The sequence below is a fragment of the Pomacea canaliculata genome, linkage group LG3 (assembly GCF_003073045.1).
Source record: "Pomacea canaliculata isolate SZHN2017 linkage group LG3, ASM307304v1, whole genome shotgun sequence".
Classification (NCBI taxonomy): Eukaryota; Metazoa; Mollusca; class Gastropoda; order Architaenioglossa; family Ampullariidae; genus Pomacea; species Pomacea canaliculata.
The window spans coordinates 7,931,722-7,958,574 of record NC_037592.1 but is presented as its reverse complement, the minus strand read 5'-3'; the positions used below and the strand labels follow the sequence as shown (position 1 = coordinate 7,958,574).

Sequence of the window (26,853 nt, the reverse complement as noted above, 5' to 3'; positions counted from 1 at the left end):
ACATCATGAGTCGTGTTGACACGCTACCCTTGGAGGGTCTCGTCCACCCTGAAGGACAGCGGTGTCCTTAGAAACACGAGTGACCAAACGACAGCATTCACACGCGACAGTTTGGTTGAAGTGTTCAGAGTGAATGAACGAATAAAAAGAACAACTCCGTACTTTCGTAATAAAATATTATTTTTGTGGTCAGACAGTGCAAGTTATATCATTGTTTAATGAACTTGGGGGAAAAGCAGCGAGCTAAATAAATATGATGAAATATAAATGGGTAAAAAAACTATTCTGACCTTTTACAGATTTTTTAATATTGATGACAGTCATTTGCTTGAAAATACCACAGCACATATTTAAATGATGACAACCGTTTTGCCGGTGTGTGGTCAGCTTATTGCTGTAGGTAACATCAATGTCATGGTCTAACCACTAGCTGTCAGTATATTTAAGGTAATAAGGTAAATATAATGTACCCTGGGTATCCATAAAGTCCGTGTGCAATTTTTTTAAAAAGTCATAACTTTGTAAGTATGTATGATTAAAAAATCTCTAACAAGGACTAGAAAGAATAAATATTTCAGTTTTAATTGTCAGCAATGCACACCATTATTCCTAATACATATATTAATACGATTTTGTTGTTCTTTTGTAGTTTCAGCAATCACATCAGTGATCTGGCAAACGTGGAGGCCAAGAAAATGGTCCACCTCTTCCAATCCATTTGTTAGGAAATTTCTCATATAGAAACTGTTTAACATGCAAAGCAAAGTTACAAGGACCACCATCTAGTTAAAACATTGTATTCTCTGTCAGTTCTAATTGTTCAAGTTGAGGAATAAAGTAATTTAATCAAAGCCGTGGGTCAACAGTGATTCTGAAAAATTAGTAGTTTTTAAATGTAATTTTTTAAAAATAACATTTGTAAATAAAAAACTTGATGCATCAAGCTTTCGAATACTTTTTACGAGTTCTTTTTATCTCACAAAGCTACAACTATTTTAAATTGCGCACGGATAGAGAAGATAAGGTCTGAGGGGTCAGGGAGAGGATGAGGAGAAAAAAGACAGACCCAGACAGAGCTTGGAACAATAAGGTGACATTCAAGGTCCACTCAGTGCTTCTCTCTCTCACACACACACACATCTCCAGTTTGTCTAGATTGTCTTGGAGTGTGCAGCATAACGGTCGGTTACAAACCTTCTTACCTCGGGCATAAAACACCTAGTCACCTCGGTGGAAAATCTCTATTTTCAGGGTTAATTTGTTTTTGAACAATACGATGCCACTGCCTTGGAGCTACGATCGTCTCCTCCTATGTGTTTAACCTTTTTATTTCCTTTTTGCGCTATTCTGTCTGTCTGTCTGTCTGTCTGTCTGTCTGTCTGTCTGTCTGTCTGTCTGTCTGTCTGTCTGTCTGTCTGTCTGTCTGTCTGTCTGTCTCAATCTCAAACTCTCTCTCTCTCTCCCATCCCTCTCTCTTGCGTTCCTTTCTGTTTATCCATCTTTAATTTCTTCCTTTCGTTTCTCCTGTATCTTTACTTTCCTCAGTTTTTCTGTTTCTTTTATCTCAAATGACTGCCCCTCTGTTTGTGTGCGAGTGCGTCTGTGCGCATGAGTGCTTTGTGGGTAGAAACTACCCGTATTTACATCTACTTGCCTGGGGAGTGGGGAACTTTGGCGACATACAAGCCAGATGTCTACAATGTCTACAATGTCTCTCTCTTGTACAGACTATCGCCACAGGGTTTACTTCGCACTTCAATCTTCTCTTTGAGGCAATAGAGACAGGCGTTAAAAGCTGTGCTCTCTCTCTCACACACTCTCACTCACTCTCACACACACACTCACTCTCACATACATACAAACACCCTCTCTCTCTCTCCCTCCGGCAGTTTGTAGCGGCATTTTTAGGGATTGTCTGTCCTTCTGATGTCCGTCCTAGCCGGGCGATAAGCGGGTATTCAGCGTCATGTTACATTACTTATACACATCCATATCGAGAAAAGCGATGCCACAGCATCTGCGCACCCCGTTAAAAAAAATGAATTGATGACCTGCATGAGATAGAGAGTTGCGAAAAGTCTTATAATTTTTATTCTTACACACTTTTGTTCATTGCAGTGGGTACTTATTCAAATAATTTTGTTCTTGACACATATTCTTTCAATCCACAGAGAGCAACAAGGGTAAAAGAAGAAAATATCAGGAAGTGGGTGTGGGGGGTAGGGGGTAGGAAGAGAGACGGGGGGGAGGGGAGAGAGACAGCCAGGGAGGACATGCCAGTTGCAGCTGTTTGTGATCATGCCGAGACTGCAGAGTACAGCTTCCACAATAAGTCAAATATATGTCCACATTGTTGTGTATTATGTGATGGTATCTTTCTACATCAGGGGTCTGGCTGTACGACTAAAGAATTTGGCTGAACAATACTCACGCTGGCCTTCAGGTACCCGTAACGTGTCTCCTCTTCGTGTCAACAACTCTCAGGATCCGATGGATGGACCACAACTACTGCATGCTTCTCTCTTCATCTTTGGGACTTGGTTAACCTTGTGTTGTACGCATGCTAGAGCCGGTGTTTGTGGGACACATGGGAGTGGCATGTAAGAAGCAGAGTAAACATAGGTAATGTTTGCCTCATCTTTCACTTACCCAACAGTTGCTGTTGCATTGCGATACACGCAACGACCGAAGCATAAAAAATTATCTAAAGAAATCTCTTGACAATAAAGATCGTGTGCTAGAGAGAACACAGACTCACAGAACAGCCTCTCTCTCTCCCGTCCTCTCCTCTGTCCGACAGAGCTCCGTTGTTGTCTTTAACAGCCAAGTAAATTTTTAAAAAAACAACAACGTGCAATGGAGGTTTCTGTCGGGCATGTATACTTAAATTTTGAAGAAAAGTGGGAGATCCTCTCCAAAACACTTCAAGAAGAGTCAGCAGCTGCAAAACGGCAGAAAGAAAACAAGACCGTTAAAACCCACATCTCATATGGTCCGTGTGTGCAGCCAGCTACCCCCGGGGTGTAGGGCTTGGAAAAGACATTTTTCTTGGCACTGTTCGCTCGGAAACACGGCAGACATTCTGACTTCGCCTCACGTCCCTCCCTGCTGCAGGTGTGAATCCACTGACCCTGCACCTGCACCCGAGCACAAAAATATGACGCGGTCTCAAAGTGAGTGTTTATCTGAAACACGCGCCCCCCACGCGATGTTTAAGCGCTACCCGACGTATACTGAAGATACCCGTATCTGTCTGGTAATTGAGAGATCCTGTAATTTTTTTTTACATGCCATAATTCACAGCTAGCTGAATCCTAGAAATTCTTCCTAGAAACAGAGAGTAAGTACCCGAGTACAGCAAGAGTGTGGCGGTGTGTTCGTGCTGTGTGGTTGTTTTTCCTATTAGTAGGTGATCAAGATGCTTAAAAAAAAATAAACAAAAGTTGAAATCATTTCTGCAGCAAATGGTCGTAAAAATTCTCTAAATAACCTGATGGTTGTTTGAGTATGGCAGAAAATCTACTTCACACGCAGAAATGTGGGTAAAATGAACACACACACATATTCCTAAGTACGAGTACACACTCACCTAATGTACCTATGCATCAAATTCATTTAAGAACGAACCTTGTATTTTACAGTAAAATTACAAACTTAAATATATATATAATTTTTTTGAAGGGAAAAAATCTCGAGGTTTGTTCCAGGAGAGAGGTTGAATTCTTCTGGCAGCATCATGACACAGCCAAGAAGTAAAGCCGAATAATAAAGAAAAGCTCAGAGATCATCAGACACAACAGGTGATTTTGTCATCACTACCAACATATTAAAAAATGTATATGCTCAATAAATCTTTTGACGGCATTTTTGGCAAAATTTATTTACCACATACCCCAGTCTTGTCATGTCTGCTTTTTTTTTTATTTGTGCAATGTTGAATCCGTACAGCTTTGCTATTGTCTGTGCAATGGGTTTCCTGGCTTTGTCTCTTGTTTGTGATTAAATGTCTTCCTTTCTCGAGTTTTTAGTCGGTTCTTAAAGTATTACACCACCAGCAGCTGGGGCTACATCACAGCGAGCTGTCTAGTCTGTCGGGTGAGAGGATAAACGGCATCTGAACCCACATCCCACAATCTTACTTATTGAGTATATAGCTTCTGTAGACTATTAGTATAACCTGGTTTCAAAATTTGTTCTAAAGTACGAACAAAGAATATATACAGTAATACTTTTTTAAAAATCATTCTTCAGTTAAAGGCTCAGTCTACACTCAATAAATTTGTCTCTCTTCCTCTGTCTCTCTCAAAACTTGTCTTTCTCTCCATTCTCCCACTTCCTCAAGCAGTCATCACTATCAACACTTCATCGTCTTTCCACCTCGTACACCCTAGAAATCTTTGCAATCCACGTGTGAGAAAAACCAGTCGAGTTATCGCTGACGTAGTATTAAATATGTTTGATGAGTATTCGCAATCAGCATTCCGAAACTGTTTCTTCGTGATGCTATCGCGGTGAGTGGTTGGGTGTGCAGGACCGGAAGAGACGGCACAGACGACAGAAAAGATGTTTTATTGCACTACCTTGACTTTTGTTTGCAAGATGAACCCTTAAGGGGTGCAGAACGGTTCATTTTTTATTGGCTTTTCTTAACACGTGCAGGTGATCAGCGTGAAAAGGTCGTGACCCGCTTCACCTGGCCGGATTGGTGAAGAGGAGGAAGTATGGCAGTTAATGTGGACGCGTTTGTGAGAGTTACCTATGTTTGGAGAGGGAGGGAGTTGATGCTGTCTAATGTAAGGAAATGATGGAGACTATCTCTGGAAGGTGCTAAGGTATGGTAAAATATGCACGCGCATTGCCACATTTTTGGCGGAAAAAAATACAGTAATTTGTGTACAGTCAAATATAATAGTGAGAAAAGGTACAAAGTAATTTTCTACATCACTTGGCAGTCACAGGTAAATCGGTTGGTGTTATACCATGTTTGTCGGAGTTTATCTCGAGAACAGAAGAAGGGGAATGAAATATTCACCCAGAGGTTGGAGAATAATATCATGCACTGATCTATACCTAAAAATTAAAAGAAAATAAATTTCAACCTGCTGATAATTTCATTATTAAAGTTTATCTGAAACACAAACCCACACATAAATTCTTTAGTGGACATTATCAAAACATGGAGACCTCAACTTCCAATGTGCACAAAGGGTACTCATACCCCGTTCCTTTCAAATGAAACACAGTCATACAATAATTAAGACAGTACTGAGAAAATTTTATTTTTGGCAAAAAGAAAAAAAAAGCCTTCTTTAAAATGTACATAATAAATATCAATAGCACTTGTATCAAAGGTATTTAATATAATAGCAAAATGAAAAATTTCTTCTGTCTTTTGGTCCTTGGATTATGAAGGAAAGAGAAAAGTCAGAAGATTTGCAAATAACATCATTCAAGCGAATAGGAATACAGTCATGCACAGGAACACTACACACTTGAGCACACACATGCATTTACATGTACACAGCCATCCACCCACACACACACTCACACACAAAATCTGCCATCATCTTTCACCTTTTTTGATCCAGTTTCACTATTCCTAAAATTTCAAAAACAGATTTTTCCCCCACATTTTTAAACAAACTATTTTGCAGCCCGAGTTCAACAAATCAAAATCTAATAAATAAGAGAGGCTGTAGTCAGTGCAAACATTTTTTCTGTATGCCATTTTCTCTACTTTTTTAATAAACATCTACTTAAGTGCAAAACAGTTTCCCCACCTGATCCTCATATGACTGACCTGAGCTCACTACAAGACTGAATGCCAATAAATCTTCAGTGAACAACCCTACTGCCCCTAACTCCTTCTGGATATATAATATATAATAGTCACCACCTCACCACCATCATACAGAGCAAAAGTAAAACCTCTGATGTTGTGGATTCACCTAATTAACATATAGACTCAAGACTGGCAATAGCCCTGATAATTAAGCACAGCCATTTACATTCCTGATGCCAGAATTTTTACCTTTTTGAGTAATGTATCTTCAGAAGGAATGGAGACTGCTCACACATTTCAAAAAACAAAATCTTGTACAGAGCTCAGCCCAGTCAACTGTTAAAGAGCTTGGCACTGTAGTACTTAAATGCAGTGTGACCACGAACTTGTATTACTGGACTGCTTCCAGATGATTTTTTTCTAATGAAATACTTAAATAAGGCTGGTGTATACAAAGCTTCTGGTTTAGTCCCATTCATTGTTTAGGCTCGCTCTAACAGTGAACTTAGCAAGAGACTAAGCATTGGTCTCTGCAGACAGACAGCAGTCCACCTATACAGGTAAATGGTGTCACTGCCATCATAATCCTATACAAAACAGCAAAACCTCCTGTGGATTTAAAAAAAAAATCCAATGACTACTATTGCACCTGCAATGTACATCTATTTTACTGTCCAATGCCTTTTGTATTTCCAGTCTCACATGTATGACTAATCATGATATAACAATCAAAATAGTTCAGAATAATCATGTTATTTACAAAGGTTGCAACAGATTTAATTTCAACCAGTGAGAATACACTTTCCATAAGGAAAAGAAGAATAAAAGATGTGAATTAAAAATGAAAACCTGATATAGAAATTAACTGAAACACATTTATCTAACACGTTTTATCTAGTAACACATTTTAAAAAGGGCAAGATTTAATTTTGGAAAAAGAACACCAATATTTCTCAATACCCTGTGATAGAAAAAAAAATTATTTAACATTAATATATTAGTTCTAGTAAATACTTTTTCTGTCCATGAATTTGTGCTTCTGTGAACATGAATATACTTCTAAATATGTACGGATTCTACTGACAACATTCGCAGATGTTATGGTCAGGTCAACAGGTAATGTCAATATTACGATAACCAATCATCTTTTTCTCATGTCATACAGCCTCAGAAAAAACAACTTTTGGGGCAACCCTCAAGGTCTTAAATCTTGTTTGATGCGGATACAGATAAACTTTGACAATGCACTCTGGTCGTCAGTTTCCTTCAGTTTGGGAATGCCACATTTTAGTGATTACGTATTTTTAACAATCATCATAATGCCATAATTACAAAAGCTTTACAAACCATCTATAAAAAAGGTGGGGAAGGTGAACATGTATAGATGATACTTTATGTTTTCCATCATGTCATCCATTTGCTGGTGCTTATGCTTCTTTTTATAGTTGAGTCTGTTTGAAGTCTTTCATGTAGAACACATTGGGCTCACCTTTGCATGAAGAAATGCACTCTACAAAATTTAACTATTATTATAATACAAGGTCAATGCACAGCACACACATTACTACAAATGACAGAAAAGTATGTTAAATGAAACAATACTGAAAGGGAAATCTGCCAAGTGCTTCAACTATCACTGGCAGAAGCTTTGTACACAGCATTGTAGGCATTGCGCAGCAGTGCATATGGAAAACAGGACTCCAACAGATCCATCGTCAGAAAAGGAGATTCTTGAACAATCTGTGCAGATGGAAATTATAGTGAAGATACTTTTGTGCTTAAGACACTCAGCGGCAAGTTCTTAGACAACTCAGTCAGAAATTAGAGACATTCTTCTCTAAGCACACAACAACAGTAAAACTTTCCTATTGAGACTTGCTAAAATCCTTCCAAATCAGGTCGTAACTGAGAGGGTTGTTGTACAGAGATCAATTAGTTTGCTTTCACTCCAGCAACCATGACTTGAAACACCTTTAAATTCAAGTTCATTTATTTAAATATTGAAATAATACTTTTAAAACCCATGTCATAATGCTTTTCTTAGTTTTTGTTTTCACATAGTCCTGCTTATTCTTCCATTGCTGGGCTGACTGAAGATTCATAGGGATACTAACTTTCTAGGTAAGAGCAATCGATCAATGCACATGTACCATGATAGACAAAGATGCTCCATTGTAAGATTTTACCAAATGTCTGCATGTACATTTTATATGAACCTCCAAACTCAAGAATAGGGAATTTCTTTTTTTTTGAAAAATTGAAGAGAATATCGTGATATGTGCCATTATGTGATCTGCGCGTGCACACACATATACACATTGTAAACTACTCACCAAATCTAAGAGGATGTAAACAGATTCTCTGTTTTTCACTGCTTCCTTCTCATTCTCAGATCCCAGTCTCAGAAGACTTGATGATGCAAGCTTCAATGCAAAGAACAAATCAGCTCTACATTAGTTTTTCTTTTAAACTCCCTCCATCTCTTATACATTTTAATAGGACACCAAAAGAAATTTAAATTGGTATACTGCAGGCCGTGAACTAAAAGAAGAACAAAAAGACTTTAATAATTATCAATGCACATACGGTCACATTCTGATTTGTTACATTTCTTCGTCAAACCATACCAGCCCCATTAGACACTGTAGCTACTACTATTCTTCATTTTTCTTCAGATTATATATTCCCATTACAAGATATTTACATATCTTACATACAACGTCCTTTACTTACTGCTAAAAACTCCTGTAGTCGAGCCTCAGTGTCTCCAGGCCCATGCAGTGAGAACAGTGCACCGGCAAGAGCATTGATAGACTTGGCCAAGCAGTGAGCATTGTTGAGGTGACCTGTAATGCATTGATTCTAAAACTATACACAAATATTTCAAATACTTTTACATTGATATTCACACCACTAATCTTCATCATCTTTTGTTTTTCTGTTGCCAAAGAAAGAATTGCCGATGTCAACAACAAATTATCTATAAAGTTGTTTCCCTTTGTTCCAACCTTCATGTTCTGTGCTCAACTTCATGTTCTACTCACAGTGAATCTTTTGTTTTTTAGGGGGAGGGGAAAGTGGGATGTGACGGTTAAGGGTGTTAGCCTCTACTCTGAAACACAATCATGTGCCTTCAACCTTCTGCACTTCATATTTGACACTTGCTAATGAAACTCAAATCCAGCTACACCCAGCTGTTACTCGTTGCTTTGGTGAGCAGTAGGCACCAAGCCACTTACCCTCTAGAGAGGCTTTGTAGACAGACAGTTCTGAACGAGCAAGCTTTGGAACAGATACCGCCACAAACACAAACAGCAGGCAGGCTATGGTATATTCATCTTCTGCATGCTCTGCAATAGGAGTGGAAACTCTTTCTCAATGTGAGGAATGTCAGAACTATTTTTAATAGTGACTAATCACGATAACATGGTGCCAGCAAAATTTCATGTTACAAGAATTAACTAGAATATTGGAGTATCACTTTCAAAACAATGGAATACATTACAGTGTAATGTTCCCATAAATTAAAAGATGCCTTTTTGAAACAAAACACATTTGTTAGATGAAAAGTGACTTACATGGATTTTCCTGAGTGTATTCAAAGTCAGATGTAAAATTAATACTGAGCTGAAGGAATGATAAGGGCAGGTACTTATCATGTTCCACATAAAATCTTTGTAGGTTAAAATTTACAGGACAAAACCTGATGGAGTTAAAGCATAAATAAAATGTCAATCAAGAAATAATTACCAATAAGTTTAAAGACTGACAAGGCTGATAACGCAAATTTCATCCCCCCACCCACCCCTGACAGCTGAGCATTACCAACAAGAACAGAAATGTTAATTATAATTTACTTATAGTCAAACAGAATGCATACCACTCTTCAGTGCTCGCAGTGCATTGCACAAGGTGGGGTCCACATCACATACCTCGCCAGCTGAAGAGGCAAGCTCATTAACCACCTATTTGAAACAAAAGTTACCAAATTTTAATGCCAAAAATCTCCTGGAGATGAAATCAATAATTACTCAGCTTCTGTTCCTGCTTTCATAATTTTACCATTTGTTAAGATTAGAGTTGTAGACTTTCAAGCTCAATGTACCATTCATAATTTCCACGAGGACTGAGCATTACACGACTATAAGACTTTCCAGGATAATTTAAAGTAAATTTTTAAAACTCTTGTGGATAAAAAGTATTAGCTTTTACTTTCACCTCTTATTGACTTCTGACAATATCAATATATTAATTCAGTAGCTCTCAAACCTATTTTAGTCTTCAGTACAATGTACTAGTAAATGAAGTGGGAAGGCAACACACCGTCACACAGTCAAAGGGAAATGACAATTGTCTCAATATGATACAAGACAGAAATATCACTCCAACACAGTTTCCATGTGTACAGACAATACTCTACACACATATAATTAAAAAAAGAGAAAAAAAAAACCAGCTCAGCATCAAACAGAATGGGTATCATGCAGTCTTTCTTTAGAAAAAAGATTTTAACCTAAAACATTTTAAGTTAAAAAGAAAAAAAGATATAGTATTACTTTTTCAGTTGTTCACTCTGACAAGAAAAATATCAAACTCCTTCCCAACAAAAATACTTAACATTTAAAGTATGAATAAACCAAAATCTAATTTAAACACTCATAGCACATTTTCAAGAGAGCTCACAATAATCATTTTTAGTGACCTAGATTGTACAATATTACAGACAGACAATAAAACTGAGCTGCCTGTAGTGCAATGCATGCATGACTGCAAACTACAGGTTATCTTTCATGAGATGTCTACAGTTACAGACCACTGAACAAATCTGCTTGAAGGAAAAAGAAAACCTGCTATAACTGCACATTAAATTATAGCTCCAATAATGGGACACTAAACATGTTCAGAAGTAACATAGTATAAAATTTTAATTTAGATACTAAGGGGAAAAAACCTTCCAAATGCCTACGCCAGATGCTTAATAGCATGAACACATTTTGTTTTCAAAGGTCTGAGAGGTCTGAGAGCTCTTAGAAAATTGCACATGCAGATTGAATTCCCTTCAAATTACAATCAAAGCAAAAACCAAAGTATGGCAGTGGCAAATATTACTCTGAAAACTAATCATAGAAATAAAAAACAAAAAACACATAAATTGATAAATAATTTTTTTTAATATATCAAAGAAACTTTGTATATTCCAACTAAAGAATGTTTATAAGAAACTGAAAGCAAACCAAACGCATCTGCTAGGCATTGTATACTATACACACCTGTAGCTTCAAAGCAGCAGGCTGCAGAGAAAATGTTTATGCTGAATGCTAAATCCAATTATTATTGCGTACATGATGCATGCAAAACTGTTTGTGTTGAGGATTTTGAAAAAAAAAAAGAAATTCCTCCTAAGAGGGAGGACTAGATAAAAGATTGAAGTTTTCTACTCCCAGAGTATCATACAATAATATACAATAATACATAAGCAGGCATGCATGTAAGTATTGCTCTATACTATTATTACATCATATTACATATTTTAACAGATGCATTCTACTGAAGTGTCAGTAAACAGCTTTGATAAATATACTCTGTTTAAGTAGCGAAATGAGTATTATCTGTATATATCCTAACTCACAATACACAAACACATTCAAACCTCATAAAACTCATCATTCATGAAAAATACTGAGGTCAGACTGAAAACCACTTGTGGCATGTTGATGCGACAATTATTTAAAGTATCCACCCAGTTAAATTAGTTAACACATAAAAGTGCTTTTGTCACTGAATAACGTGATTTCTTATATTAATGCCTAAATGTATTTAAATTTATGTCCAATCTCTCCCCCATCACTAAAAACAACCCAAAAGCAAACTGTAAAAATGTTAAAAAGAAACAAAATAAGAATATAAGCATTTATGAAATGAATCCCAGCTCAAATCTAGCCGTAATATCTCACCATTGAATCTTTGTTGTCTGGCATATGATGATGAATGTCCCGTATGGAACCCATCAGAAATGGGATTCGGTCCTCAAGAACCTGCTCATAAAGATAGACACATATGTAACATAAAACATAACATTATAAAACCAATTAATTCAACTTAAAAGATGGCTTATTTATCCATCAACCCAATTTTTCGAAACAAATGCAGCTCCTGCAAGTTCTTGGGGAAAACCAGGATACAGTTAGGAAATAGTGACATATTTAATATATTATATAAAAGGCAGACACCACTTGACTAGATACTGCTTTTGCATACTTACGTTGTTCAAAGCTTCTTGAGCAAGAGCTCGAAAAGACAACAAAACTCCGATGATGGTCATACGTGTCAAAACAATGTCTGCATCTAAAAACAGAAAAAGCACCACGATCATTTCTCCAAGTGCTAAAGCACAGACAGGGAGCTCAAGTTTGAAAATGAATGCTGAACTCTGATGTGCACACCTGCATGTAAACACACATATGCATGAACAGGAACATGCATGTGCACACACACACACATAATAGTAAAAAAAGGCATCTCAATTGTTCAGAAAATCGTGCAAAATCAAACTACTTATGTGCAAAGTTTGGAGGAGAGTTTAGTAGAAGCATACAAGATAAACCTAGAAAGCTAAGACAATGATCAGATCCAGAGCAGACTAGCACAAAAGCCTCCACAATCCCCATATTTCATGCATGTGGACACCAAAGCATACAGTATAAGGGGACAGACTGTATTTATCACTGAGTAGTGAAGAAATGAAATAAGGCATAGTAGATCGTTTAAAAGACATGTAAGATTTTCAAAAGCACCACCTAAATATCCAAATTATAGCCCAATAAAATTGTAACAGAACAGGCAAGAGAAATACACTTTGAAAGGAGATGCATGCTGTTCTATTTAGTATAAGCACATCAATCCTAAAGAATGAGGGGAGAAAAAGAGGTGATGTATAATGGACTTTAAATTATTCTTAAATGTGGTCTCTGCTGTTTGATATAAATGTATTTACCAATTAACAAGTAACACAAAATTAATTGTTTAAAATGTGAAGAATCCTTTACCAAACATAGAATATTTCTTCATGCATGAGAATATTTTAATTAGGGCTTGTACTAGTCAAGCCTAAAAACAGATGTAAAACTGGCAAGAATCAGGCATCCACAGAATCTAATTAAAATCAATCAGAATCAAACCCAATGCATAATCACATATCACTTGTAAAATGATTTCTATCAACAAGTATGAATTTCTAAATGTACACAGAGATGCTAGCACTTGCCCATACAACATATGGGCTGAAAGATCATCATTGCACAAAACACCTCAATAATCTCAAAGAAACTGAAGATATAGATTAATCAGATATACAGATTTTCCATCTTATTACTGAAATTATAAAGTCTTTTCTTGCTACCGATCTCCACCAGCAGACTCAACTTGATGATATCTAAAAATAAATATGCCGGCCTATTAATTTTTGGTTTAGTGTCATTCTACTTCTCTACGGGGAACCAAGCTATTTCTGAAATCCACTTGGAAATGTTTTTATGGGTAGATGGTTTATTATGTCTAAGCATTTGGTTTATTTTTTTTTTATTACAGAATAACAGATCTCTGTTCTTTTGCATATCCAAGTAGTTTAGTTGTAATCACTCTCACCAAAACATCAAACTTCTTTACATTAACACATTTATGCGTTGTGCCTCCATTACTCCTCTCCTCGTTCATCATCATACTCTAACTGTATGACCCACTTCACTGAGACAAGCTGATCCTCTCAAATGTTGCCTTGTTTTTTCTCCGGTGGGATAGGCCTCCACCCCCCACCCCCAATCACCAGAAGCAGATCCCATCAACTCCCTGATACTTCTGCTTATCAGCCTTTGATCTGCTAAGTCAGTAGAACTTCAAAATCTTTACACATCCTGCTCATTACATCACATCAATGTACCACAAAAAAATCAACTACACTACATGAGCATATAAAACGCTGAACATGCTAAACATGCACAGCAAGGACTCCTCTCGCCACCACCATCAGAAAATAAGAAAGATGAAGAAACTAAAGTTGACTAAAGCACGTCTATGCAGCCAGAACCAAGAATGCAGAATCAATACAATGACATTGTGACTTAATCTGACTTACCACTAGGTGCATTCTTATGTGGAGCTATTGGGAAGAAAAATCAACAGATCTAATCACAAATGTAGTTTTTTTTAAATTGGATCATTTAATCGTTCTTATGGATCTTTCATACAACTGGTAACAAGGGCCCACACCAGAAATTCAGATGAAGGCTTTGATTTTTGTTAAATGGTATAAAGCAAAACAATTTAGAGTTATAAACATATTTTTTGGAGGCAGAAATAAGGCTTCTTTTAAAACTAAACAACAATGTGTAAGCATGTCTGCCTATAAAAAGAAATTGGTCATTCAGGTTTGCAATATGTCTAATGTAATAAGTCTGTGTAAAAGATTACTCAGTAGGTGTACTAAATATTTATTCACATCATCCATACTGAGTTGTACACTCATATGAGTGTGTATACAAAAATTGATTTTGTTTGTTCTAAAACTCAAGAAATGTCAAAATTACTTTGGAGTTTGCGTGAGAGTTCCCGCATCATGTCTGGTTTGTCAAAACTGGTTCTCAGCTGGACTAAAGTCTCTTTGTTGGTCACAACAATTTTCTGAAAAATAATCAATCTTCTGCATTATGAATTATCAACATAACTTTAAATAAGTGATCCAACATTATCAACAATGATGAAGGTAATCTGTGATCTTATGGTCATTAAGAAGGAGATGCATGAGATTGCACTTTTCTCGGGGTCATCTTTTCGCCGCCTTAACTTCCCCAACCCTCAATTTGGTATCAATTCTACAGCTGGATCAACTGAAAGACGTCTGCTGTGTCATACAGGTGGTGAACTGGCTAGTGTGCACACTTTTGCATTGGAATGTTTTTGTTTTAATCACTGGGCTATCCACTTTCCCATAAATTTCATGGCATAAATTGATAACATAATAATAATAGTGAACCATGACTGCCTAATGAAAACCACAAACCATCACCCACCCACCAACACACACACACAACCCTATTCATGTTACCAGTTCATGCACCTTATAGCTAACATATCTTGCTTGCTTATGTGCTTACTTTTAGTTCATCCACCTGACTGGCCACACCCATCATCAGTCTTTCTCCCAGATACTTCATACCGTACGGCCCAATCAGCTCAGCCAGTGCTTTTAGCTCCATCAAATCTGCAAACTCTTCAGCTGCAAAAACCGGCTGCTGCCCTTCTGAAGGAGAAACTGTCACAAAGGCTTTCTGTCGAGGGGAGTAGACAATCTGGCCAGTATTGCAAGTGGCTCTGCGCAGCAAAACTTCCAGATACCTGGGGGCAAATGTGATAGCTTTTTGATAAGGGTTTAAATTCAGATCAAAATAAGACTTGGAAGAACTGTACTGACAAACAGATCAGAATAAATGTCTATGCTTATGTCAGCAGGCCAATTTGTGTCTGAAGTCAAATAGCAAGTCTATGTTTTATGAACAAAACTGTAATGAAACAGGAAAAGGGTTACCAGTGAGTATAGTTGGCTGTGATGGTCTTCTCGCCTGTAGCATCTGTGGCTTGTGTCTGCTGTGGCAGCACATTGTTGAACACGCGAGCAATGTCGATGTGCACTGCGGTTAAAAAGGAAAACCAACAAAGCACAACTCCATAAATATTAACCCAGCATCACAGAACTTTTCTACACAGTTTTAATTTGTTCTGTTTGAAGAAATTACGATATTAAACCAGCACTTAAATGCATCTCCCTCTGTAACGTGCGATTGCAAAGTGCTCTTTCTCTCTCACACACACACACACGTGTACCATTGAAAATAAAATTTTACACAGGGAAAAAAGTTACTGACCATAGTTCTCTAAGCCCTGAAGAACATTCATGTAGGCTCGTACACCATGTAACAATTCTGAGGGTTTGGCCACATCCATTGTTTCAGGATTGAACATCATCATGCCAACAAGTGCCCTGACAACATAAGTCCAGGTTAAAGTGTCCCTAAAACAATACTTCCTAAGTGTGTTTTACTAAAACTGCATTACACAATAATTCCTGTTTTAATCTATCTGCTGTACAAGCATGGAGAAGGAAAAAGGGTAAATAAGAAACATAGGAAAAGAGACAAAAATATGTAAGCCACATGCCTATTAGTGGAGAAAATGATCTACCAGTCATTCACCTACACTCAACAGAAAACATATTTAATCTTCTGTTCTGCTCTTTTTTTTCATTTTTCTCATGTCATGAAGTCAAAAGAAAAAAAAAGCATGCATTAAAATGCACAGCCTGTAACTTACTTGTTGAAGCGAGCTTCCAAGTGTTGCAGGAAGAACTCACGTGGAACAAAGCCATGATCCCAAACCTGAATGACATTGCAGTAGTTCAGGGCATAACACAGCTCTGTCAGAGCCATGTGCAGTTTATCCATCCTGAAGCAAACATCAGATGTATGAAATGACAATAGATTGCACAGTATGTGTAATGTCTCAGCCATGTGCAGTTTATCAATCTTGTAAGGAAAAAAAAAAAAGGAAAAGATATAAAAAGCTGCTTCCCCCCCCCCCCGCATCCCCCTTCCCCCCAAAAAAAGTCCACACTGTCATTTTCCACATGAACTGACCGTGTAAAAACCTCTCGGTTTTTGCGAACACTCTCTTCCCCTGGCTTTTCAATCTCTTTTTCCTTCTTGTCTTTACGTTTTTCTCGGCGTTTTTGCACTTGTGCAAGGATTATGGCTGCACTGTGTTTAGGCAAAAGCTGCACAAAAAGACACCAATCAGTAGTTACAAATTGTAGATTCATAGATTCTAAGGCCTTGCAGTGGTAGGGTTGTGTAGGACTTTACAAGAAACAGATAACTAATTTTTTTAGAAAGGACCACATTTCATCATTTACACAGATCACATTAAAGTATAAAAAGTCAGAAATAAACTAAGTAACAAAAAGGACTTACTTTATAAGCAAGCATGCACTGCTCCTCACAGATTGCAGTGATCACTTGGTTAACTTCTTCAGACATCTCCCGCAGGAACCAGTGTGCATACTGCACGCTTGTCGTCCCAATAGAGTGTCGCTGTCATTAGCACAAGACAAATTGGATTTTTATGTGTTTATTACATGATTTCTGTACCACTGAAAACATTTAATCTACTTATGCCAATGCAGAAATAGTCACGACAATCTAAACAGAAAATTCTTTCTTCAATACTTATCACATGACCAGACTCTTAGCAGCTTAGGGTTACAGCACATGTAACCAAACTGGTCAGCCACATCTCAACTGTAAATCACCGTCGAAAATTGATGCAGGTAGGATGGTTGGTGGAATGTGGCTTTAACTAAACTTACTTTCTGACAGTTACAACTATGTCCTTGGGTAAAATTAATGAAGAGTTCCTTTTAAATTCTCTTTTATCTGAAAACCTATCAGACAATCCAATGTGAGCACCCTCCCAGCCTTCCTTGCATCTGCATAGGCCATAGGGGGTTGACCGAAAAAAAGAGATCTTTTGTACCAAAGCTTTATACAGCAGTCAAGGGCATATGCACCTGGGTACTAAGAAGTCCCTAGCGGTCAGGACAGCTCACCCCACTCACCAGAGGCAGTAATTCAGTTAATTGTAGCTCAAGTGATTGGTTAAAGAACAGTCGTAGCCTCTAATCTTCCAATAGTCAGGTTATCTGACAAAGTTACTGAAGAATTGCATTATTAATATAAAAATATTCCCAATTACTAAATAAAGGGTTAAATAATTGAAAAGAATTGCATACATCCCTACAATCAGCATTTAAAACACATCATGTGGGGCTGCCTCTTTTCACCAAAAACGGATTTATTACAATGAAAGTAATGAACAATGCGATAATGGAAAAAAAACAACATAAGTTTCCAAGCTTAAGTTCTCACCTCTTCTGGACAGAGCTCGTGCGTGGCATTCATGAAGTGGGAGCAGATCATTGGGAAGATGATGGAGAAGCGGTGCTGGGCAGGAAATTCCATGCACTGTTTGAACTGGTGCTCAAAGTAGGTTGTGTAAAAACTGTCAGCAGGAAAAACAAGGATATAAACCTCACAAACAACATTATTTACTTATTTACTCAATTTCCACTTCTAAGTTTTGGAGAATGTTCTGGATGCAAGAAAAATCATATTTCTAGATATTTAATTTAGTGATATCACTAATACCAACTGAGGTTCATCTCAAAGAGAACTTTCTAATGCATCTTTCACAAGTCAAGCAACGAGAGGTAAACAACTGACCAATAGACGGCCAGATCTCCACATTCATTGATCATTTCATCCAGATAGTCCACCATCTTTGTGTGGAAGACTACTGTATTCATGTGTTTCCCCAGATCCTGGTGGTCACGCAACACCAGTCCAGCTTTGCTCACACTTGTGTAAGCCTGTAAACAACAATTCAACAAACTGATATCATGGATCCCAAGAGCAGTTTCAGCATCTAAGCTATAATCATCTCGCCCACCATCACCACATACACCACTACTCATCACCATTGTTATTATCAATAACATTCAAACTTTTGTTAATAATACCTTCTCAAAATCACTACCACATCCCACCACCCCGGCTGTGCTGGTAGCTTCAGTACATACCTGCAACCTGAACCAGTCCAACCGGAAACCTCGAAAGTCAAACAGCTCATTGTCTTCCACTGAAACAGACATAAATTACAGCTACAAAATGTGGGTCTGCAATATCATAAAATTTTTAAATGTATTTCTTCAGTTCTATATTAACTGCATCAAGAGCTAAGACTGATATTAATCAGTTTTCCCTATTTTTTCAAAATCAAACATACACAGGAAGGCAAGCTGACAAAAATGTGTCAAACAAATTACTTTAATTCTGTTTTAGTCTACCACCAAAAAAGGTCTTGACTCAAATCAAGGAAAGATTAATATAAAGTGATGCCAAATGAAGCAACCTTGCTTGACAGAAAGAGAGACCATAGTGTTGTAGAATGAAGACAGAATCACTGACTCATCCTCTGGCACCATTGAAATGCTCTGTCACACAAAGAAAAGAACATCTTTCACATGGGTGTTAATTATGGCATAAACCTGCTGTGATTTCTAATGCACAAACTGCACATGTTAACCATAAATAAACTTGTGCATAATCTCTAATATTACTTAAGACTCTTTAGCCTTGTGTCTATTGCGCAAACAGCCTCTTTATCGTTTACCTAAAGGCGTTGCAAGTTTGATGACTCACTTTCATGACAATACACATGTGTGTGTGTGTGTGCACACACAGAACTAGAGCATAAAAACACACAGAAAACAGCATTATGGTCATTTAATCAAACAATAATGAATATCATGGAACAGAAGGCTCACCTGAATGATCTGATTGAGATACACAGAATCATACCCTGACAGGTACTGAACATAGTACCTTTGTATCACCTGGCTATACTTCTTGACCAAACCTGTAAATTACAAGAATAACAGTTCTGGCTGCAAAGTAAACATGCATGTAAGCAATAAAGACCACACTAAATTTTCACTGGTGGTCAGACTGAAAACAAAATTCAAATCTGTGGTGTTCGTTTTTTTGTAGGTGATGAAATTAAGAATAACAGTATGCTTTTTAAACGCCATACAAAATAATTCAACCAGCAACCTTCTGGGTATACCATCTGTCTTGGTATAAATCAACAATAGCTTGTTTTAAATATTGTCCAAATATATCGATTCAATTTGTACCTATGCCTAACATTCAAGTATTATGTGACTTGTTTATAAACTACAATTTCATCTTGTCATAGGCTCCTGCCTGGTGGCATAATAGAGCAGAGATTAACAGACCCCTCACCAAAATCAAAAGCTAAGGCTGCCAGATAAAGGTGATAAAGAATATAATGCAAGTGGCAAACATGAGGAATGGTGTGAGCAAAATAACACAAGGCTCTTAACTGCTATTACCACGTATCAAAACATTCTATAGGCTAGAAAGAAAAAACATGGCATAATTCAGTGGGATCTCACCTCTTAATTCCTCTATGTAAAAAAGAAGCTCTGGAAGTTGTCTGGAAAAAAAAGACTATAGAGGTCAGCATGTTAAAGAAAAAAAAAACTTAAATAATTATCTACAGTTCTTCTCATTTTCTTCTAATTTCCCTTTAAGAAATATTAATAATAAAACCATTTAAATATAAATCTTTTGAAACAGTTTTAATTTTATATCACCATAATTTTACTATTTAACCTACCTTAATTTTTTAATTAAGACATTAACAAAGTTTCTTCCTTATTAGTGATTAAAATGTTGTTTTTATATTGAATTATTAATTGACATAAGTGAGAAAAACTCATATTAGTAACAAGCATGTAAACCCTTGCATTCATTATGTTACATCTTGACCTGTCATTGAAATCTTCCTGAGGCAGTTTAACATTGTGGCGACGGGAAGGCGGGTTTGCCACATGCCGTAAAACCCAGTGAACTTCATCTTGTGCCATTGACAAAGCTTTAAACACATACAATGCCTGCCAGCAGAGATGGTAATTATGCAGTTGCAAGAAGGCTAAAAAATAACCAAACTTATTTACATTTAAAATATTTATGTAGGCCACATTGCTATGTCTTCAAAATTTGCTGGCAAAGCAAACAAAAAGATAAGATACAACTTATTTATCCCAGAGGGCAATTAGAAGCAGCTCTAAGGGTTAAGGGTTAGAACTACACATGACAACAATAATCAACAATACCATCATATATTCATACCACACCAGACAGACCCTCATTCCAATCATGAGTCATACACACATATGCATACGCATAAGATTTACACTCCTTCAAAAAATAAATTCCATGAACATAGTGATTGAATGTTCAAAAGGTAATTTAAATTATATCTAACAGAAGGTACTAAACAACAAACATAAATGCATATACTTTTGCACATCACACACACACACGCACCTTTGGTCCTAGGAGCCCAGGTTCTTCGGTAAAGACCAATGTCAACTGCCTGAGTGTTGTACGCAAAAACTTTCGTCTTTCTCGATGGATACCAGATCTAAAATCATTTTAAAAAATATTTACCAAATGCTATTCTTAGCTCTGAAACATAGGAAAGAATCCAACATTTAACTCCATGTCTATGGCTCACCAGTCACTGATACTTTCATGAAAAGTAGCTATGCAAAAGTCTAAAAACATCTTTATAGTGCTGCACACATTAAGGCAATAAAACTGCTGTTCAAAACCTGTTTCAGAAGGATGTTTGAACTGTACAAACTAAAGCAGACTAACATGTTTTCGACAAGGGGATGTCACACATAAGCAACTTGTCATTGCTGTGTTAAGATGCAAAAACTTTTGCTGCATTCTTTAATACTTACGATGTCTGCAATGAAACCTGCTGAAATTCTTTTACTTCTGTTATCCTTTTATTATGCCCATGTTGACTGAAATAAAAAAGTCATGCTTTAGTAACTCTCTCAAAGCTTATAAAGTTAAATGAAATACGTATTAAAACTATTTACAGAACTGACTTGTCTACTAACTTAAAACCAACAATGTTTTAAATCTTTTTAAAAGACTTGGATTATTTCAAGAAAATAAAGGAAATTGAAAATACCTCTACAGAGAGAGAATAAGTAACTTTTCACCTTTTCAGACTCTCAAAAAAGCTTGTAACAAATGAATGAATGTGCAGGACTTCATCACGACACAGCTGGACAATGTATCCTGACTCCAGAGTGGCCTTCCAGAGGGCATAGAGGTTTGGATCCATCAGACTTTGGTGACAAAGCATTCCACCAACTGCAGACACAATGAGAAAATGTCTGTCATTTACATTTGGAGACTAAAACAGAGACTGATTCAGTGTCACAAAGAATATGCATACAAGTTCTTCCCTGCACAATGATCACCTTTCAAAATGACAAAAGAAATAATGATGCTCTGAAAGGGGTGGGGGAGGGAGAATGGAACTTTTAGGCTATCATTATCCTCGGTTTCTAGTCCCATGATCCCATCCATAGTGCAACTATATAGTACATAGTACTATTTATAAAATTATTAAAGAGGAAAAAAAGGACAACTCTTACAGATGATCCATCTCTCCATGGTGTTCATCAAGAGGTATTCACATTGAATCTGAAATCAGAAGACAAAATGTAGCTGCAATAGATGTGCTTATTTATGGTAATTTGTACTCATTCCACGATTATTGCTCTATTTTTAATGTCACCATTATATCAGATTTAAAATTTAAAATTCTTTTTCTTCTTCTGCTTGGTTCACCCTTTCTTGCCAAAGAGTAAGGTGTGCTTTCAGCTCCATCTTCTGGCTACCACACTCAGAACTCACCACTTCTGTAGTGGGGACGCTGGACATCTTGGAAGGCTCAGACAAGATGCTGAGCACTTGCATTTGCCGCAACTGTTCAGCTGTGCGATTGTGCTCTGGATAGAGCTGATGCAGTGACAGCAATGCTGGGATCAGGATCTATGTTAACAAGAAAAGAAAAATGATTAAATTTTGCATGAACTTTATAAACAATGGAGAAACAGGCTAAAGGATCTGTCTGCCTCACTACCCAAATGCACACATGATCAGTAGTGTATATTTTTCAGAGATTACATGCAACTTAAAGGAACAGGCAAGTGAAATGGACAGTTTAGCTTAAATGAGGGATGCTGACATTCTGAATTGTTTCAAATCAAACTTTTGGGTTTCAAACAAACCATTTATTCGCAATAATGTCTAAAACATGCAGCTGCACATCAATTCTTGGAGGGCCCTGTTTTTCATACTCTTTCATGAGATAGAACAAACTGACCCTAATTCAAATATCAAAGGCATTCTGTCATGCCAGTCTTCTCTAGTCGAGATTGCATAGCACATCATTCCCACTCAAATCCATGATGCCCACACTGAAAATCAATGCTCATGCTGGTTGGTTTCAATGACAATACACAACAAGAAAACATGGTGGCATCCTTGTACCACCCAAGTGCTGTAGTTCAAGAGCCGCTGTAAGTAAACAACCATTTTGCAGTCCAACAGTCAAAAGTTTTGAGCAGAAATGATTTAGATCATCAGCATCTATTATTTAAATCTAATTTCATTTGCCTCTTCTTTTAAATACCTACCCGAGAGTGCGGCACAAATTCTTCTGAAAGCTTCTTCATGGGTGGATCATAATCCAGGAACATTTGTCCAAGCCGTGGAAATGCCTGATCTCTGTACGAAATCCATCTTTTCCAGTTAACTTGTCTACATACCTTGATATTAATCTTTGCCAGTTATCGCAGCTGATTACATGCTTAAATACTTCTAATGGTTCTATACTTTGTCAGTTATCCATATCATAACCAACTTTAAATTTTGATACTGCTATATTAGACATGAAAATATTATTTGAAATGTTTACAGAAAACTTTATGGTAAAGGTCATCCCCTAACCTTTTCAGTATGTTTGAGGATGAGGTGTTGGAGACCTCACTTTTCTCAGGGCAAGCTCTACCTGAGGGCGGTGCCCATCTCCTCTCCCTCACTGCTTTACCTTCTCCAACCCTCTAAGGAGTCAGGTACCCATTCCCACCAGCTGGGTGTATTGAACCAGCACAATCTCAGTTCGAACACCAGTCTTCTAACCACTAGGCTATCCGCTTCCTCTTACTGTTTGCTCATAACTGAGTCTTCATTTTAAGTAAAAATGATGTTGACAACTTCTTCTAGCAAGAATATCTATTTTTGTTACCCTTTGCCTTGAAGAAATTCATGGGCAACATTGAAAAGTGCAATGACACCCTTTCGATCATCACTTTGCTGACAAGTATCATGATTGACACATAGGTGGCTACAAGCTCCAAGTACTGTTTGGTGAGATCATAGTTCAGCCTCTGCAATAAAAAGAAAAAAGGTACACATGTATAAAGACTTTATTATTTCCAGCATGTACATGACAAAATACTTTTATTATATGGATTTCCTGGTGAAAAGTGTGCTTTTGTGTGCTTCCATTTATATGTTGTGCAAATCCATATGGTTTGTCTGGTTCTAACCAAATTTTTTTTGCAGTGCACTTCTTTCATGCTCAAGATTTGTAGACTATACTTGGCTGTGAATACTGCTCTCAATTCAATTAGCACAACTCAATTAAGTAGCATAGCCAACTTTGACATCAAATCAAAAAGCTGCAAATTCAAGGGCCAAAGAAACACAGAAATGCTTGGATGCTGCTTTAAGTCATATAACAGCAATATTTAGAATGGCGTTATCATAAATACAGCTTGAAATATGATCACTCCTTGATATATGTTTACTCCTGAAGAAAACCACTATGCTTTATGACAATATCTTATCAAACTACTCAATAGTTGTGAGTCAGTTTGTGTTGTCTGTTCATTGGGATGCTTCAGTTTCTCAGTATATGTACATGTGAGAAATGTTTTATATATGTATAATTTACTGTATGATTATCAAAATGTTGCCTTTTGTCACTAGAACTATTTTTTGTACTGTGAAGAAGGAAAGTGAGCATTTGTCTGATGAAATCTTGTCATGCATCTATCAAATTACAGCCACAGTGGGTGGGTGGTATGTCATAAGATGCTGCAATTTAAATAGATATATTTTGCCTATATCTATCAACATCTGTAAAAAAAATATGAAGCATTCCGTATGGTCTTTAATATATATCATACACTTTATATATTCTTGAAAAATTTTGTAGAATAATTATAAAAAAGGAAAGAAAGTATATATATATATAAACATTACATTTCAGTTAAGCCAATGCTAAATGACAAACCCCCACCCATATTCATACACACCAAAAGCAAAATCTAGTTTTTTTGTTTTCTTACTTACAATATCAAGGAATGCTTGGCAAGCGTCAATAGTTGTCAGAAGATCCACAACATGATCCTGAAAAAAAAAAATTGTCTCTACAAGAAAAAATACATTATTAATCATTCCTGTAACCTTACTAAGCATTTCTAAAGTGGAAAGCGGGATTTATGAAATAGCACTTATTTACCACCATAAAGCATACATTTTCCTGTATGTAAAGTCTTTGTAGAATAAGCTTATATCAGTCATCCCTCTGTAAAGCTTCTAAAATATTTTAATCATTAAAATAATTCTTGCTATCATTTATCTCTTGTGCAGTCAAAGGTGTGAACTGTTTGCTCAACACTAATGAATTTTTACAAATTCAGCTATCACTTACTTTGAAGTACATGATGTCCAAAAATGTATAGTAGTACAATGACAGAGATTTCATGATCTCATTTTTCTGGTTATTGACAACATGCAGCTGACAACAGAAGCAACAAATTACAAGTAAATCACAAGACTAGAACTTGCATAAATTAATATTTTATGATTTAATTTAATAACATCTTTAAACACTGCATTCCAGATTCGGTTAAGTACTTATTAATACATAAATAACAGCAATTAACTTAATTTTAAAGTTTGTAATGTTCACATTATGCTGTTAACATGTTTATAGATAGTTGCATGCAAAATGAGGGTGTGGCATATATAGGATAAATTTGAGATTAATTTCCTGCATTTCTATATCTGTGTATATGTGCGTGTTTTGTTGCTTTTTTTGATATATTAATCCTTTGTAGTTTTTTTATCTTTTCTGGCAGCAACAAGCTATCTAATAAATTTTGAATTATTAAATATTTTTTAAAAGGGCAAAATATAAATTTAAAAGCAAATAATTTTTGTGCATGTGTATGTGTGTGGGCATGCATGTGCCTGTGTATGTATAACACACTTCATGTAGCAACACTGAGTGAGCATGTCTGAAAAGTAGTACTAATTCATACATGTAAGGTATATCTGCTACGTCTAACAATGCAACACACCTGACTTGCTTTGATATCATATTGTGGAAACTTTTTCAATAGAGTTCGAACAGCTGGCTCCACCTGTCTGTCTGACAGAAAACGCTGGTTTGTTTTCTTGGTTTCCAAGCATCTGAAATTAATCCAGCATCATCAAATTTAAGGACAATACTAAACAAGCCATTATCTATATGTCCACATAGTGCAACTACTTTAATCAGCCAGTCTGTTTACATGATGTGAAAGTTGCCTACAAATATAAATACACTATGATACCCATGCATGTATGTGCATACACACAGATCTCATCCCACACACACGCGAGCATGTATGCAAGCGATGCACACCATTCCTGTCTCTTGAGTTTCATCATCAGTAGGCTTCGAAAGACGTTATGTTTACATACGAATCTAAATGTAGACAAGAATGAAGTAGTACTGGATGCTTGCCAATAATAGTACATTTTATTTAGTTCTAATTAAACTTCGTAAGCTTGAAGTTTCAAATTTAAAAACCAGCATAACAGTTAAGTAAAGTTGTTCTTGTATACAGACAGCATCTTTAGTTCAAGACAAGGTTTATCACCTTTTTGATATTGTAGATTCGAGTAAGCATTCCAATTCCCCGATCATTGAGAATTGTAAGCTTTTCTGCCAACTTTTGTTGGCTAGGAATCATTGACCTCGACATCTTGTCCACTTTAAGAAAACTCCGCGAACTCTGAAAACAATCCTGATCACTTCCTCTTTTCCATGACGGCCATCTTCCCCAGTGACTCAAAAAAACAAGGGCAAGTAACTGCTGTACTATGGAGTTACTGTTCTTGGCACTTGTTTTAACCCCTACACACACACTTTCATTCTCACACCTAATCAGAACGCTGCTATCTCTATTGGTCCTTTTTTTAATAGTACCAAAGAAAAAAAAAAGGTTAAGTGTTCTGAGGAAGCAGGTGCAACGAATGATAACCGAAAAACATGCACGTGCGCACGCACAGAAAGAAGAAATATATGAAGTGTATCGATCAGGCATGGCGATCGTAATTGATTTATCATGAGACATTAAAATTAGCGTTTATTTAATTGCAATTGTCTTTGCTTTGTTTTAAATAAAACGCTGTTGTTGTGATATTGAAAATACTATATATTTTGTAATGTGA

General features: G+C 36.7%; 1 protein-coding gene across 1 annotated transcript; it reads right to left on the bottom strand.

Annotated features, from left to right (window-relative positions):
• Positions 1–5,254: 5,254 nt before the first annotated feature.
• On the bottom strand, positions 5,255–26,384 carry LOC112559535 (membrane-associated protein Hem-like). Its single transcript, XM_025230864.1, is given in 36 exon segments — positions 5,255–7,522; positions 8,116–8,205; positions 8,516–8,628; positions 9,022–9,132; positions 9,663–9,747; positions 11,053–11,073; positions 11,737–11,817; positions 12,045–12,127; positions 13,914–13,937; positions 14,365–14,458; positions 14,932–15,172; positions 15,363–15,465; positions 15,700–15,815; positions 16,145–16,276; positions 16,468–16,604; positions 16,801–16,920; positions 17,755–17,887; positions 18,109–18,254; positions 18,465–18,523; positions 18,797–18,878; positions 19,212–19,303; positions 19,863–19,903; positions 20,239–20,363; positions 20,800–20,896; positions 21,222–21,287; positions 21,492–21,645; positions 21,933–21,981; positions 22,195–22,332; positions 22,980–23,070; positions 23,591–23,654; positions 23,657–23,732; positions 24,703–24,759; positions 25,064–25,150; positions 25,716–25,796; positions 25,798–25,827; positions 26,280–26,384. Coding segments are annotated over 36 exon segments (3,438 nt in total). The 3' UTR covers positions 5,255–7,408.
• Between the last annotated feature and the right edge of the window lie 469 nt (positions 26,385–26,853).